Here is a 15,030-nt window from a genome sequence, read left to right as displayed (position 1 = left end):
CAGTTTGTCTCTTGTTCCATCATCATGTTGTTTTCACTATGAAAGATACAAGAGGCTGAGAACAAATACAGGCAGCTGGAGAAGGAGTTTCTGCTGTACCGGGATCAGCAGAATGTTCGGCCGGAGATCCGTCTGCAGTCAGAGATCAACCTGCTGACCCTCGAGAAGGTCAGAGACCCTAAAACATGTACAGAAACAGAGGCTTTGAGGCTTTCGTGCCATATTATATCGAGTTTGTTTTGAGAATCGTTTGTGTTTTTTCATTCTCTAGGTGGAACTGGAACGTAAACTAGAGTCAGCTACTAAATCTAAACTACATTATAAACAGCAGTGGGGACGAGCCCTGAAGGAGCTGGCCAGGTTTAAACAGGTAAGACTAACAGGTTAACTATCCAAACAGACTGTGAGCAGGTCATATGATGAGGTTTCAGCGGTTCATGTACTTTACTAGAGTAGTTTGGACTCTCGTCACAGCTGTAAATGATAAGAAAGCTTCCAAGCATAGTAGTTTTAACTTGTCAACCTGGATCAGATTATTTTGTGCGTAATTGTGAAAAATAAGATTAATTGGATTAATCTCATTAAAATGTGTCCCCAAAAATATATATATTTTACATAAAGAAAATTAAGCCTGTTTTAAGGACGATTAAAGTTTTTTTGCATTGTTTTTTTTTTCAGTATTAAGTATTTGTACTAAATGTTTAAAAATACATTACAAATGTATTTAAAAAAAAAATTTAAATATATAAAAATATATAAATAAAATATTTATTTAAAAAAAATGTGTTATATATTATTTTAATGCATGTATTTATTCCAGATTCTCATGATAGTAATACAATCTGATGTTTTATTTTGGAATTTGTTTGTAATTCTTATTTATACTAAAATGCCTATAAAAATTACATTTTATTTATACCTATATATATTAGGGGTGTAACTGTGAAATGGAGCATTGTGCTCTTGTATCCTACCTCTCTCATTTGGCACAAATTCAAATATTCCATAATATTTCCATATTTGCGGTGCATCCAAATGCTAAACTGTTATTTATTATGTAAATTATAGATTTTGTACTTCAGTCGCGTTCTAACGGTGACACAGTGAGGCGGGGGCGCTGGAACTGGTATGTTTTGTTTGTGTGCACCGGCGCGATTACTTCAACTTTCCTCATACCAGCAAAATCAGCAAATATAGGCTACGTTACGTGTTTTATAGTTTTAAGTATTTATTCCCTTGTATGTATATATGTGCTGCAGATGTTACAGCCTATATATGACATTAATTTGATATAATATTTAGTATTTTCATATATAGGTGGAAAAAAATTGTAATTTGTACTACTGTCGGTTTAAAATAAATGAAGAAAAAAAAAACCTAGCATATTAGATTTTTTTTTTATATATATATTTTTTATATATATATATATATATATATATATATATATAGAGAGAGAGAGAGAGAGAGAGAGAGAGAGATATATATATATATATATATATAGGGGCACACACACGTTGTTTTACCTTTAAATATAATTCTTAAAAAAATTAATAATAGTGATAATAATATCATTGGACTTAATTTTAGTTTTTTTTTTTTCTTTATAAAATAATAAATAAAATATGAAAGTGTGATAATATTATTGTTTTAAAATAAAAGGAGTATTTTATAATAAACTTATAATAAAATGACAATATTTGCTTTTTTATATGAATTTGAACTTTCATCATTTTCAAACAAAAAAATTAGCAAGTACGTATCAATAAGTCCCTTTCAAGGTATTTCTATAGTCTTTGGTGTCAGAGAATAAAATGTCACATTTTTGCATTGTGCTTTGAAAACGGCAGCGAATAGCCTAGAATTATGCTTTCAGTTCGAATAGAAATCTTGTAGAGTATTACAGTTTGTCGATCTAACATGGAAATTCTCAAATATTGTAATATTACAAGTATATAAAAAAAAATATAAATTATTTACAAAAAATAAAATATGTATAGTCAATGTTGGGGAAAGTTACTTTTAAAAGTAATGCATTACAATATTGCGTTACACCATAAAAAAGTAACTGATTACTTAATTACTTAATATGGAAAGTAATGCGTTACAATACTTTTGCGTTATTTTTTAAATCTGGTCAGGGCTTGCTTGTTTGTTTTTAATAAAAAGTGCTATCTACGAGAATAAAGTCAAAGTACTGCGAGAATAAAGATACTATGAGAATAAAGTCGAAATACTAAGAGAAGAAATATACAATGAGAGTAAAGTCGAAATACTGCGAGAATAAAGATACTGCAAGAATAAAGTCGAAATGCTACGAGAATAAAGGCGAAATGCCGAAATATTACGACAGTAAAGTTAAAGTACTATAAGAATAAAGTCGAAATACTGCCAGAATAAAGATACTATGAGAATAAAGTCGAAATACTACAAGAATAAATATACAATGAGAGTAAAGTCGAAATACTGCGTGAATAAAGTCGAAATGCCAAAATACTACGAGAGTAAAGTTGAAGTACTATGAGAATTAAGTCAAAATACTGCAAGAATAAAGATGCTATGAGAATAAAGTCTAAATACTATGAGAATAAAACTACTATGAGAGTAAAGCATTGAGCTTTGAAAACTGCAGCGAATAGCCTAGAATTATGCTTTCAGTTCAAATAGAAATCTTGTAGAGTATTACAGTTTGTCAATCTAACATGGAAATTCTCAAATATTGTAATATTACAAGTATATAAAAAAATATATAAATTATTTACAAAAAATAAAATATATATAGTCAGTGTTGGGGAAAGTTACTTTTAAAAGTAATTCATTACGATATTGCGTTACACCCTAAAAAAGTAACTGATTACTTAGTACTTAATATGGAAAGTAATGTGTTACAATACTTTTGCGTTATTTTTTAAATCTGGTCAGGGCTTGCTTGTTTGTTTTTAATAAAAAGTGCTATCTTTAGCAAATGTAAAAGCCCTTTTACACCAAAAGTGAACTACTGAATTTGTGAGATAAATTAATGCATGTTCACATTTAGTCTGAAACTACAGTAACATGTTTACACAGTGCACACAACACTTACTTTACTAGTTATTTGAAAAAAAAGTTAAATCTGATTACGTAACTTAAGTTACTTGTGATGCGTTACCACAACACTGTATATAATAATCTAATAATACAAAATAAAATCAAATGTAGTATTTAGTAAACTTTAGTATTTAAATGTATCTTTTTCACATGAATGAGGATGAGATTCTTGTGCATCACAGCCGTGAGAATGTGCTTCAGTGTCATGAAAGTAACGTCGCAATGTAAAAAATCTTAATGGCCCTAAAAATAGTCTGGAGTTTGTGTTCTGGATCCAATCAGGCTGCAGGCTTTCGTCCGCGTTCATGCCGGTCAGAACCAGCTCGAGACTAATGGACTAGTTTACTGCATTAAACCAGACATGGATGTGCGTTCTCATGGAAAAAGCCGTGTGAGTGAACATTGAGAAACGGTGAGCTGTCACAAGCTGTGCTGAAACATTGGGCTTCTTCTACAGTGAACCCTGTACGGGACGCAGGCCGTATAAACAGAGGCGCCGCACTGAGCTTATCAGCCTGCTAATAACTGTTACAGACACAAACCAGCTGGAACGGCCGAAGACTCGCCTCTCTCCTTTACTTTCAAGTGCCAGATACATATAAAGAAAACAGCTGATGATTTATGGAGCTCTGAGGCCTACATAACTTAATATGATATTGAGCTATAAATCAGGCTTGTATTATGTTCAACATTAAACATCTGAATATCAAGTTGGCTTGTTGAAAGATCGATGGATGGATTTAAGTGGATCGTTTTTCACTGAAATAATCTCATATTCCCACGTAACTTAGTAGAAAGACTAAATATACACTGTTGTTCAGAAGTTTGGGATGTACGACAGTGTTTTAGTTCCATGTTAAAAAATAAAATTTACAAGAATTTACGAGAAAAATAAAATTTACGAGAATAAAGTCGAAGTACTATGAGAATAAAGTCAAAATACTGCAAGAATAAAGATACTATGAGAATAAAGTTGAAATACTACGAGAATAAAGATACAGTGAGAGAAAAGTCAATATACTACGAGGTAAATTCAAAATACTGCGAGAATAAAGATACTACGAGAATAAAGTTGAAATACTATGAGAATAAAGTCGAAATACTGCGAGAATAAAGTCAAAATACTATGAGAGTAAAGTCGAAATGCCGAAATACTACGAGAGTAAAGTACTATGAGAATTAAGTCAAAATACTGCAAGAATAAAGATGCTATGAGAATACAGTCCAAATACTATGAGAATAAAACTACTATGAAAGTAAAACTGAAATACTACGAGGTAAAGTCGAAATACTGCGAGAATAAAGATACTAGGAGAGTAAAGTCGAAATACTAGGAGAATAAAGTCGAAATACTGCGAGAATAAAGATACTATGAGAATAAAGTTGAAATACTAAGAGAATAAATATACAATGAGAGTAAAGTCGAAATACTACGAGAATAAAGTCAAAATACTGCGAGAATAAAGATACTATGAGAATAAAGTCGAAATACTACGGGAATAAATATGCAATGAGAGTAAAGTCGATATAATACGAGGTAAAGTCGAAATACTGCGAGAATAAAGATACTATGAGAATAAAGTCGAAATACTGCAAGAATAAAAGCGAAATGCCGAAATACTACGAGAGTAAAGTTGAGGTACTATGAGAATTAAGTCAAAATACTGCGAGAATAAAGATGCTATGAGAATAAAGTCAAAATACTATGAGAATAAAACTACTATGAGAGTAAAGTCGAAATACTGCGAGAACAAAGATTCTAGGAGAATAAAGTCGAAATACTACGAGAATAAGGTAGAAATGCTACGAGAATAAATTGAAATACTGCAAGAATAAAGTTTAAATACTGCTAAAGTTGAAATACTGCGAGAATAAAGATACTATGAGAATAAAGTCGAAATAGTACAAGAATAAAGCCCAAATACTACAAGAGTAAAGTCGAAATGCCTAAATACTATGAGAGTAAAGTTGAAATACAGAATAAAGTATTTAAGAATATAAGTATTTTAAAATTAAAGTTCCTTTAGAAATCATTCTAATATGCTGATTTGCTGCTCAAACCTCTGAACGGCAGTGTGTGTGCAGGTGACAGAGCACAGATTTTCACTAAAGATTTGCTGTGATGGATCTGTCAGCTCTGTTTGGAGTTTTTGGGTAAATTTCGTCAGTGAAGTGGCCCAGGTGTCGGCGAATCTCTCCAAAAAACTGCTCTTGAGTCGAGTCTGGCGTCCGGGTCATTCGCTGGTCACTCCCGACACGTATTTACACAAGCTAACGCTCGTCTTCAGGCATTATTAGAGCTGACGCTCGCACCACACACCGCGAAGGGAACTCTGGGAACGCTTAGAGTCGCCGTTAACCGCAGGTAGTGAAGGAAACTCCTCAAGTCTTCAGGATAATTGTGTGTGTTTTCCTTCAGCTAATGTTTGGCCGTAAGTCAAGGCCACATCTAAGTGTTTGTTTTTCTTGCACTTTTGGCTGCAGCGAATGTTTTACTATGTTGTAATGCTTTAGGAAAACTGCAGATGAAATGAGATTACCACAAACACGTCATCAATAAAGTTAAGCTCGTTTGAGTTTTCACAGACGCTCTGTATTGATGTGCACTGCTGGAAAACTCAGATTTCACCTTTCACATTAAAACAGGAGACTAAAAGCAGCGTCCTGTAAAAATAAGCAGTTATTGTATAAGTTATTGTCTATGTGTGCTGCAGAAATAGTTGATGGCTAACGGCCAGCACTTGTGTGTGTGTGTGTGTGTGTGTATTTGTGTGTGTTTAGCGCGAGCAGGAGAACGCCATGACACGCTTGAAGAAACAGCAGCAGGAACTGGAGCACATGAGGTTACGCTACCTGGCCGCTGAAGAGAAGGAAGCTGTCAAGAACGAGAAACATGAACTTCAGGACATCCGTAACGAACTGAACAGGTAAAAACCACTGTGTGTGTGATCCAAGCTTCTGCTTTTTGTGACTTTTATAAGTGGTTCATTCATTCTTAAGTGTAATTTAATGAATAAATCAAAATAAAAACAAAATCACAATATGGAAGCGCAGCACTGTGTTGTTTTACATGTGAGCAGCTCATGATCCAGTGTTTTCAGCATCTCTCAGAGTTTCAGTTTGCTTCTCTGAGTTTGAGACACTTTAACGCCCATTTGGGAACGCAATGTTGCCAATCTATCTTCACCTAATTTAATGAGAAGTAAATTTAAACCCTCTTGTGCTCCTCCCTTGGCGGTCAAAAATAATTTTTATTTTAATTACATCAATCTAGTATATTTTAGTTTGATAATGTTAATTTACGTTTTTGTCATTTAAGGGAATTTATGGAACTAAATTTTATTTATGGAATAGTTAGGATCCATTTATTACCTTTTTTGTTGAGCATAGACATGAAAATGAAATTTCCAACCTAAAACAGCATAATATATCATCAAATACATATATATTATGTATGTAATGTAAAATGCACAAAAGTACTATTTTAGAATGTATGTGAAATATGTATTTTCCAAAACATGCTTTACTTTAAAACTTTAAAAATCAAAGCTATAAATCAAGTTGTGTTCCAAATTTGAGGTTGAAATATGAGTCAGATTTTGTTTGGCTGCAGTTTCCACTAGATCAAATTCACTTCCCATTCGTTTCCAATGCGGAAAAGTGTAAATATTTTTTTCAGGACCATTTAACCTTTTCAAATCATGTCCATGATTATATTTGTGTGTGTTCGCATTGCTAAAATTGAACAGATTTTGTACCATTCTGATAAAGTAAAAAAATAAAAATAAAAAAAAAATTGATCAAGAATGACTGAAGATATGGAAGCCCGTTTCCGCCACTGAATAAAAAATAAAAAAAGGTAATTGCGACTTTTTATCTCACAATTCTGACTTTTTTTTTTCTCAGAACTGTGAGATATAAACACAATTGCGAGTTATAAAGTCACATTTGCGGGATATAAACTCAAAATTGTGAGAAATAAAGTCAGAATTCCGAGATATAAACTCGCAATTCTGACTTTTTTGGGACTTTTTTTAATTGCGAGTTTATATCTCACAATTCTGACTTTGTAACTTTATAAAAAGGTGCAATTGCATGATATAAACTCACAATTGCACCTTAATTTCTCAGAATTGCGAGGTTATGTCATGCAATTCTGAGGAAAAGTCAGAATTGTGAGATAAGTTTCAATGTAATGTTTTTTTGTTTTGTTTTGTTTTAAAGGGAAAAACATAATCAGAGCTTGCAAGACACAAACTCAGAATTCTGCCCTTTTTCTTACAATTCCAAGTTGACATCTTGCAATTATGAGTTTTTTCTTTTTGTCAAAATTATCAACCTAGAATTGTCAGGATTGTTGAGATAAACTGTTGCAACTTTTTTTTTTTTTTTTTTTTTTTTTTTTTAATCCCATGGCAGAAACAAGCATAAATGGTAATATTATTATTCTTCTCCTCATTATTATTGTTTTATTTTATAGTCATATTAGTATATATTTTTTGGGCCAAATTGTAGTCCTACAAATGAACACAACAAACCTGAAGTTTTTTTTAAATTGCATTTTAAACCATAATTGCAGTTTTTTACATGATTTTTAATTTTTATTAAAATTATTATTCTTTTCTTTTTTTTTTTCCTGTAAGTCATGCAGCCATATGACAAACTAAGAACAACAGAATATCTGGTTTACTCAGAATCAGCATGGTTTGAATTTGGTTTGAGTGTCAGCAGCTCACATTAAATTTACAACTTAAAGTTGACATGAAATCAGAATTGACGTTTTTATCACATCTGTTCATATGATTGTAGCAATAGCCAACAATACATTGTATGGGTCAAAATTATTGATTTTTCTTTAATGCCAAAAGTCATTAGGGTATTAAGTAAAAATCATGCTCCATGAAGATATTTTGTAAATTTCCTACCATAAATTTATCAAAACCTAATTTTTGATTAGTAATATGCATTGCTAAGAACTTAATTTGGACAACTTTAAAGGTGATTTTCTCAATATTTTTGCACCCTCAGATTCCAGATTTTTACAAATATTGTCCTATCCTAACAAACCATACATCAATGGAAAGCTTATTTATTTATCATTCAGATGATGTACAAAATCTCAGTTTCAAAAAATTGACCCTTATGACTTGTTTTGTAGTTCAGGGTCACATTTGTGTGAATAAAGCCGTATTGATTGATTGTCTGTGATCAGGCTGAAGCAGCAGGAGGACCCGCGTGGCTGGAGAGACGCGGCACACGCGTGTGTGAACGAGAGTGCCGATGAACACGTGACGCGTCTGCTGGAGGAGAGAGACACACTGCTGCGCACCGGCGTCTACACGCACGACGACAGGATCATATCTGAGCTCGACCGGCAGATCCAACAGGCCATGAGCGGCAGGAACACGTGACGTCAGCGCTCGTCTGCTTGAAGAAATCAGATTCATCAGTCGAGACCCTCAGAGCAGACAGTGAGTTTCTTACCTCACATGATTTCACTTTATGTCAGATGATATTCCATGAGGTTTTGCACAGGTTGAATGTAGAAGCGTGTGATTGCAGCAGGTGGCGCTGCTTCTCAATAAATCATTGCAGGATTAAACACTTTAGAGCTTCATCAGCCTTTCTATGTGACTTTATTTATAGTTTGTCTCCATGAGGGGTGTGTGTAGATTTGTGTCTTTTTAAATAAATATTTTTCTGATCTCTTTTCATACTCTGTTTTGACTGTTTCAGTTTGTTGCTGCTTTAGTTGTATTGGAAAAAAAGGAGACAGTCGTTTAATTGCTCAAGTATTGCTGAACGTTACACTGTCAGTTTTGGGTTGTGGTGTTGAGGAATCCTGTAGATGTGAGCGTTTGAGCTGCTGAACTGATGACTGAAGCTCATGTTCTGTCTGTGCTGAAGTTCTTCGGCTCTTTATCTGCCTCTGGAGCTGATAGTGACGTTCAGTTACTCAAAGATCTCCAGCACTTATGAGGACAGTCCATCAGACACAGTTTACAGCGCTGATAGAGACGCACGCTTACATCCATCAGTCTCCAAACAAGCCTGATGTGGCAGTCTCTAAATGGTCTTAGTAAAGATTTAAAAATACTTTAAGGAACAAGGTTTTTGTTTTTTAGTAATAAAAATTTTAAGTGATTTAAAAGTGATTTAAACAGCTCATTCTGCTGTTTCTCAAAGTATACTTGTCTCTATAAACTAGAGAACTCTATAGACTTAGTTCAAATAGAAATAGTATGCACTACCAGACAAAAGTTTTTGGACAGTAAGATTATTAATGTTTTTTTAAAGAAGTCCCTTCTGCTCACCATATATTTGATTAAAAATACAGTAAAATCAGTAAAACTCTGAAATATTATTATAGTTTAAAAAAAAAAATGTTTTCTGTGTGAATATCTGTAAAAATGTAATTTATTCCTGTGATTAAAGCTGAATTTTCAGCATTATTACTCCAGTCTTCAGTGTCACATGATCCTTCAGAAATCATTCTAATATGCTGATTTGCTGCTCAATTCCAAAGCTTGGAGTCAATACATATATATATATATATATATATATATATATATATATGTATATGTATTGACTCCAAGCTTTGGAATTGTAAAAAATATATATATATATATATATATATATATATATATATATATATATATATATATATATATATATATATATATATATATGTATATATATGTATGTATGTATGTGTGTATATATATATATATATATATATATATATATACACATACACATACACATACAATAATTTCTTTTTTGGGGGAAAGAAATTATAGAAATATATATTAGAATAGAAAGAAATAGAGATTTATTATGTTACATAATGTTACAAAAGATTTCTATTTCAGATAAATGCTGTTTTTTCTGAGCTTCCTATTCATCAAAGAAACCTTAAAATTCTACTCAGCTGTTTTCAACATCATAATAATCATAAATGTTTCTTGCAGCAAATCAGAATATTAGAATACTTTCTGAAGGATCATGTGACACTGAAGACTGCAGTAATGATGCTGAAAATTCAGCTTTGATCACAGAAATAAATTACATTTTAAAATATATTCAAATCGAAAACAGTTCTTTTTAAATAGTAAAAATATTTCAGAATATTACTGTTTTTGCTGTACTTTGGATGCAGGATTGGTGAGCAGAAGAGACTTTTAAAAACATTAGAAATCTTACTGTTCAAAAACTTGAAGTATGTGTGTATATATATATATATATATATATATATATATATATATATATTATGAAAATAACATACATTATACAAAATTAATAAATTAAATTTGAATTAAATAATTAAGGTGATACACTGCAGGTGAATACAAGTTTTCAAAAATGTTAGGTTTAAATATGCAAATTAGGTATTTAATGAAATATACGCTAAGTTTTATACATTTCTAGTGCAAAAATCTGAACACTGGAGGAAGTACTTTTTTTCTGACATATTAAAGTCAAATGTTTTTGATTCTCCATAATTCAGAAAACGCTTAGAAGAAACAGAAAACTATATTTTCACAATTTTGGGGGGAATAAAATGTATATAATTATATTATATATGAACAGATCTATCTGTAAAAACCTTTAGGATATAGACAGAAATAAAAACGGGTGGTGTGTGTAAGTGCTACTGAAGTGGAGATTTATGGCTCAGTGTAGGAGGCAAAAAAAAAAGAAAAAAAGTATTGTAATTGAAATCTATTGACACAAATAGATAAAGTGCTATAAAAGAAACACTTAACAGTGTCTTTTGCTTTCTACTATTCTGAAAAAACACTTTATGAAAAACCAAAAAGCCCAAAATTTCAAAATTGGCAAGTGCATGAAAAAAACAGTGCTTTCTCCCCTTAAATAATTCTAAAATTGTATAAAAGAAACTTTTTTTGCATTAACCAGAGAGGAAAATGAAAACGACTTCATACTTGACCTCAAAATGACCTGTTAACATGATGTTATTCTAAGTGTAAATGCATTAAAAACATGAAGTTTGGCTCTTCATCAGTTCAGACCCTCAAAACAAATGAACATGTCGGTTCATCCGAGTTCTCTGAAGCAATTCCTCCACATAATATGCTGATTACAGCGTTTTATGAACTAATATTATTGTAAGTGTTCCTCTTAACTTGTGCCTTTTTTTCTCAGCGTTAGAAAAACACGCAGCTGCTGACAGTGTAAGTGCTTTCATGTGGTTTATCGTGCGCATATTTCCACCAGTGTTATTATTCTAATGTGCTCATGATATCGGAGTTTGACACGGCCGTCCCAATCGTTTCATAAATACTTTGGTGAACCCGTGAACTGGAGCGCTGAAAAGCGCGTTTGACGCTGATGATGTTTCTCCTACCGTACGGCTCCTCCGAGACACGCCGCCGCTTTCTTCACGTGAAAGTCGCTCCTCGTTAGAGCTGTAACGAGCGTTTGTCACTGCGCCGTCAAATGGAGTGTTTCTCACAGACTTTACATGTTTCCAATTAGACTTTTTGGAGACGTTCGAGAAAGTCCGAGCGTGTTGCTAATTGCTTGTGAAAGTGTGACCTCAGAGCGCCGAGCAGGAAATTCCAGAGCGAGCAAAAGCGCCGGCGCTGAAAACCCACGGGTTGCGTTCGCATGTATGTTTTCAAAATAATAATTCTCATCTGATCATTTGTTTGGCCTGCGGTTCACAGGTCTCCGTTCCCATGGCCGAGCGCCGTGATTGATGCTCCACATCTCCGCTATTTGTTTTACAAACGCGCGACGCTCCTCCGGGAACAATATGCGAGAACTGGGAACGCTCTGCTGTCTGAAGAATTATTAAAACGCTTGTGCAAGAGAAAACAGGTGGACGCGTCCACTCTCCACAAACCGCAGACAAGAACGTCACCACGCTCAGCGGCAGACGCAAATAAATCCTCCACGTTGTGCTTGTAATGTTGTGCTAAAAACTGGCTTTTTAGCACAACATTGTACTTCCTTTAACTTCTTGAAAGTCTGGTTTCCAAACCCCTGTGAGAGGAAAATGGGTTTCTCACACTTGTTTTCACTGCTGCAACAGACTAGTAATTTAAATCCAAAAAGAAAGAAAAAACTGACAAAAAAAAAAAAAAAAGTACAGAACTTTTGACTGTGAAACTCAGCTAGATAAACAAAAAGTACATTTTCATATTTATTTTCTGAACAAAACGTGTAGTTTAAATTTTAAAGAAATATATTTTTGAAATTGAAAATATATTTAGTTCCAACCTTCATATGCCAAAATATATTTCAAGGTTTATTTCAGAGGCAAAAATAAATAAATAAATAAAATCAGTCTTACAGTAGTCTGCATTTATGGTATGTGAATGAAACAGCCTACTAGAGACCAAAACTACATTTAATAAAGATTTAATTATTTTTTTTCTAAATGTATTTCATTTTTTACATTGTAGATTTAAAAAAAAAAAGAAAAAAAAAACATTTTATTTTTTTTTTTTTTACAGTGTTCCTTGCTTGTTTTTATTAAAATATGTATTGTTTTTTTAAAATATATTTTCTAAACAGTTACATAAATGGCTGAAAAATATAATGGTAGAAAATATATTTACATATATATTTTAGCAAATCATTTGTATAGTTTAAAATATTTTTTAAAATAAATTTGAACCCCTGTGGGTTCCTTGGACGATTCAGAAGTTAAAAAAAAAAAAAAAGTCTTAAAATTCCTAAATTCTCATTCATTTCATATTTTGGTGTTTGTCAAGCTACACTAATGTTTTTTTGATTGCTGATTTTTGTCAAAGTGCATGGAAACCAATTGTACTTCTACTAACAACTTGAAAGTTTGGTTCAAACTTGAGAATAAAATGGGTTTGTCACACTTGTTTTCACTGCTACCACAGACTAGTAATTTAAATCAAAAAAAAAAAAAAAAAAAAAAACAAAAAAAAATGTACAGAACTTTTGACTGAAACTCAGCTAGATAAACAAGAAGTCAATTTTCATATTTATTTTCTGGACAAAATATATATTTTAAATTTTAAAGAAATATATTTTTGAAATTAAAAATATATTTAGATTCAGCCTTCATATGCCAAAATATATTTCAAGGTTTAAAAAAAATAAATAAATTAATTTATATATATATATATATATATATATATATATAGATATTTCATTTTTTACATTTGTAGATTTTTTTTTTTAAAATATATTTTATATAATATATTAGTATATATTAAATTATTATATTATATTATTAATATATATTAAATTATTATATTAATATATATTAAATATAATGGTAGAAAATATATTTACAAACATATATTTTAGCAAACCATTTGCATAGCTTGAAATGTTTAAAAATAAATTTGATTATATTTTTGCCCATGTGGGTTCCTTGGACAATTATTTATATATATATATATATATATATATATATATATATATATATATATATATATATATATATATATATATATATATATATATATATATATATATATATATATATATGAAGAGTTCAGATGCAAAACCAGCTAAAAGCCATCTTGCTCAAAAATGAGAGGCTTTTGCATCTTAACTCTTCATATATATTTGTATATTTATATATTTATATTTATTTATAAATAACAAAAAAGGGTGAAAAACTGGTCGAAAATATTATTTTTTTCAAAATATATATTTGAGCAAATATTTAAAAAAAAATTTTTTTTGGCCATTTCTTGTATAGTTTGAAATATTTTTAAAAATACATCTCAAAAAAAGTCTAAAGTTATCATGCTTTTCATGCTACACTAATGGTTTTTTGTTTGCTGTTTTTTGTCAAACTGCATGGAAAGCAATGTGGTTGAGTGGAGGAGTCGTTGTGACCCAGACACAAAAGCCTTTCCAAAACACATCTGTGTGTGGAAACGCTGCATGGACGTTCACGACCCTAAATGAGAAACATTCAGCGAATTTCAAGAAATAAATAGTTTAACTAGTATTTCAAGCAGAACATGGAGTTTTAACACAACGATCCCCATGAGCGAGAATATAAATCAGCATCTCGTTCATCTTCGTCTCTCAGAAACAAACTACCGTCACTAAACACCCAGAAGAGCCTTGAACTCTGATAATTGTGTGTAATTGGCAGCGGAGGGACGTCCAGAGCCCGAATAGCAGCATCCCGTCCAAAGACTACAACTGGACCAGGGGGCCGAACTATATTAAGACGAGTAACTGTTGCTCTAATAGCGGCCGAGCCAAAGCAAACACAACAAGGCCAGAAAGCGGAGGAATAATGTTGATGTAATACGCTCCAATCATTGACGCCGTTTATCAGCGGCGCAGCAAACAAACAAGAGCTCCACATGAAAGCGGGATCCAGCCGTCCTCCTGAAATCCGTGTTTCTGCTGCTTTGCTGGAGAAAGGTGCGCCATAATAAATCAGACGCGCCGGGGTCAGATGCGTAACCCGGGACAGCTGCCCGCGCCCGAGACGCGCAGGCGCTGGGGGACGCGACCTTCCCCGCGGACGCCGCAGGGGCCCCGGCCCCACAGCCGACCCTGATTCATCACCCACGGCCAGAGATGGAGCACAGGCTTCTGCAGGAACCAGAGGAAAAACTCACAGTCCTGTTCATAAAGAGGCAAACAGGAGCAAATCACAGACTCCTGAGAAAAACACCAGTCAGATCACACTGGAACATGTCTGCAAATGCATACTCAATTATTAAATATTACAGTAATCTGTTCCCTAATGTGTGTAGATGGAGCACAGGCTTCACACACATATATATATGCTGTGTGAAAAAGCATTGTTTGTGGATCAATTTTGGTAATATTCACTCAAAAACTGAGATCAGTGAGACCTACGATTAATCAGTTCAAGAAAACAAGCTGAAAAAAAGATAGAATCCAATATTTGTATTATATACATGTAGGCTGGTAATTCTGACAAGGAAAACAACAATGGTAACA

General features: G+C 32.5%; 1 protein-coding gene across 1 annotated transcript in view; it reads left to right on the top strand.

Moving 5' to 3' along the window:
* Positions 1 to 8,794, top strand: part of LOC127170284 (centrosomal protein of 120 kDa) — a 28,928-nt gene extending 20,134 nt beyond the window's left edge. The window contains exons 17-20 of the mRNA XM_051118142.1: positions 46 to 168; positions 272 to 370; positions 5,866 to 6,011; positions 8,297 to 8,794. Of these exons, the coding sequence (XP_050974099.1) occupies positions 46 to 168; positions 272 to 370; positions 5,866 to 6,011; positions 8,297 to 8,495 (567 nt within the window). The 3' untranslated portion in view covers positions 8,496 to 8,794. The remainder of the gene's footprint in view (positions 1 to 45; positions 169 to 271; positions 371 to 5,865; positions 6,012 to 8,296) is intronic.
* The last annotated feature ends 6,236 nt before the right edge of the window (positions 8,795 to 15,030 follow it).

Source organism: Labeo rohita, chromosome 8 (assembly GCF_022985175.1).
Source record: "Labeo rohita strain BAU-BD-2019 chromosome 8, IGBB_LRoh.1.0, whole genome shotgun sequence".
Lineage (NCBI taxonomy): Eukaryota > Metazoa > Chordata > Actinopteri > Cypriniformes > Cyprinidae > Labeo > Labeo rohita.
This window is presented reverse-complemented; position numbering and strand designations above follow the sequence as displayed.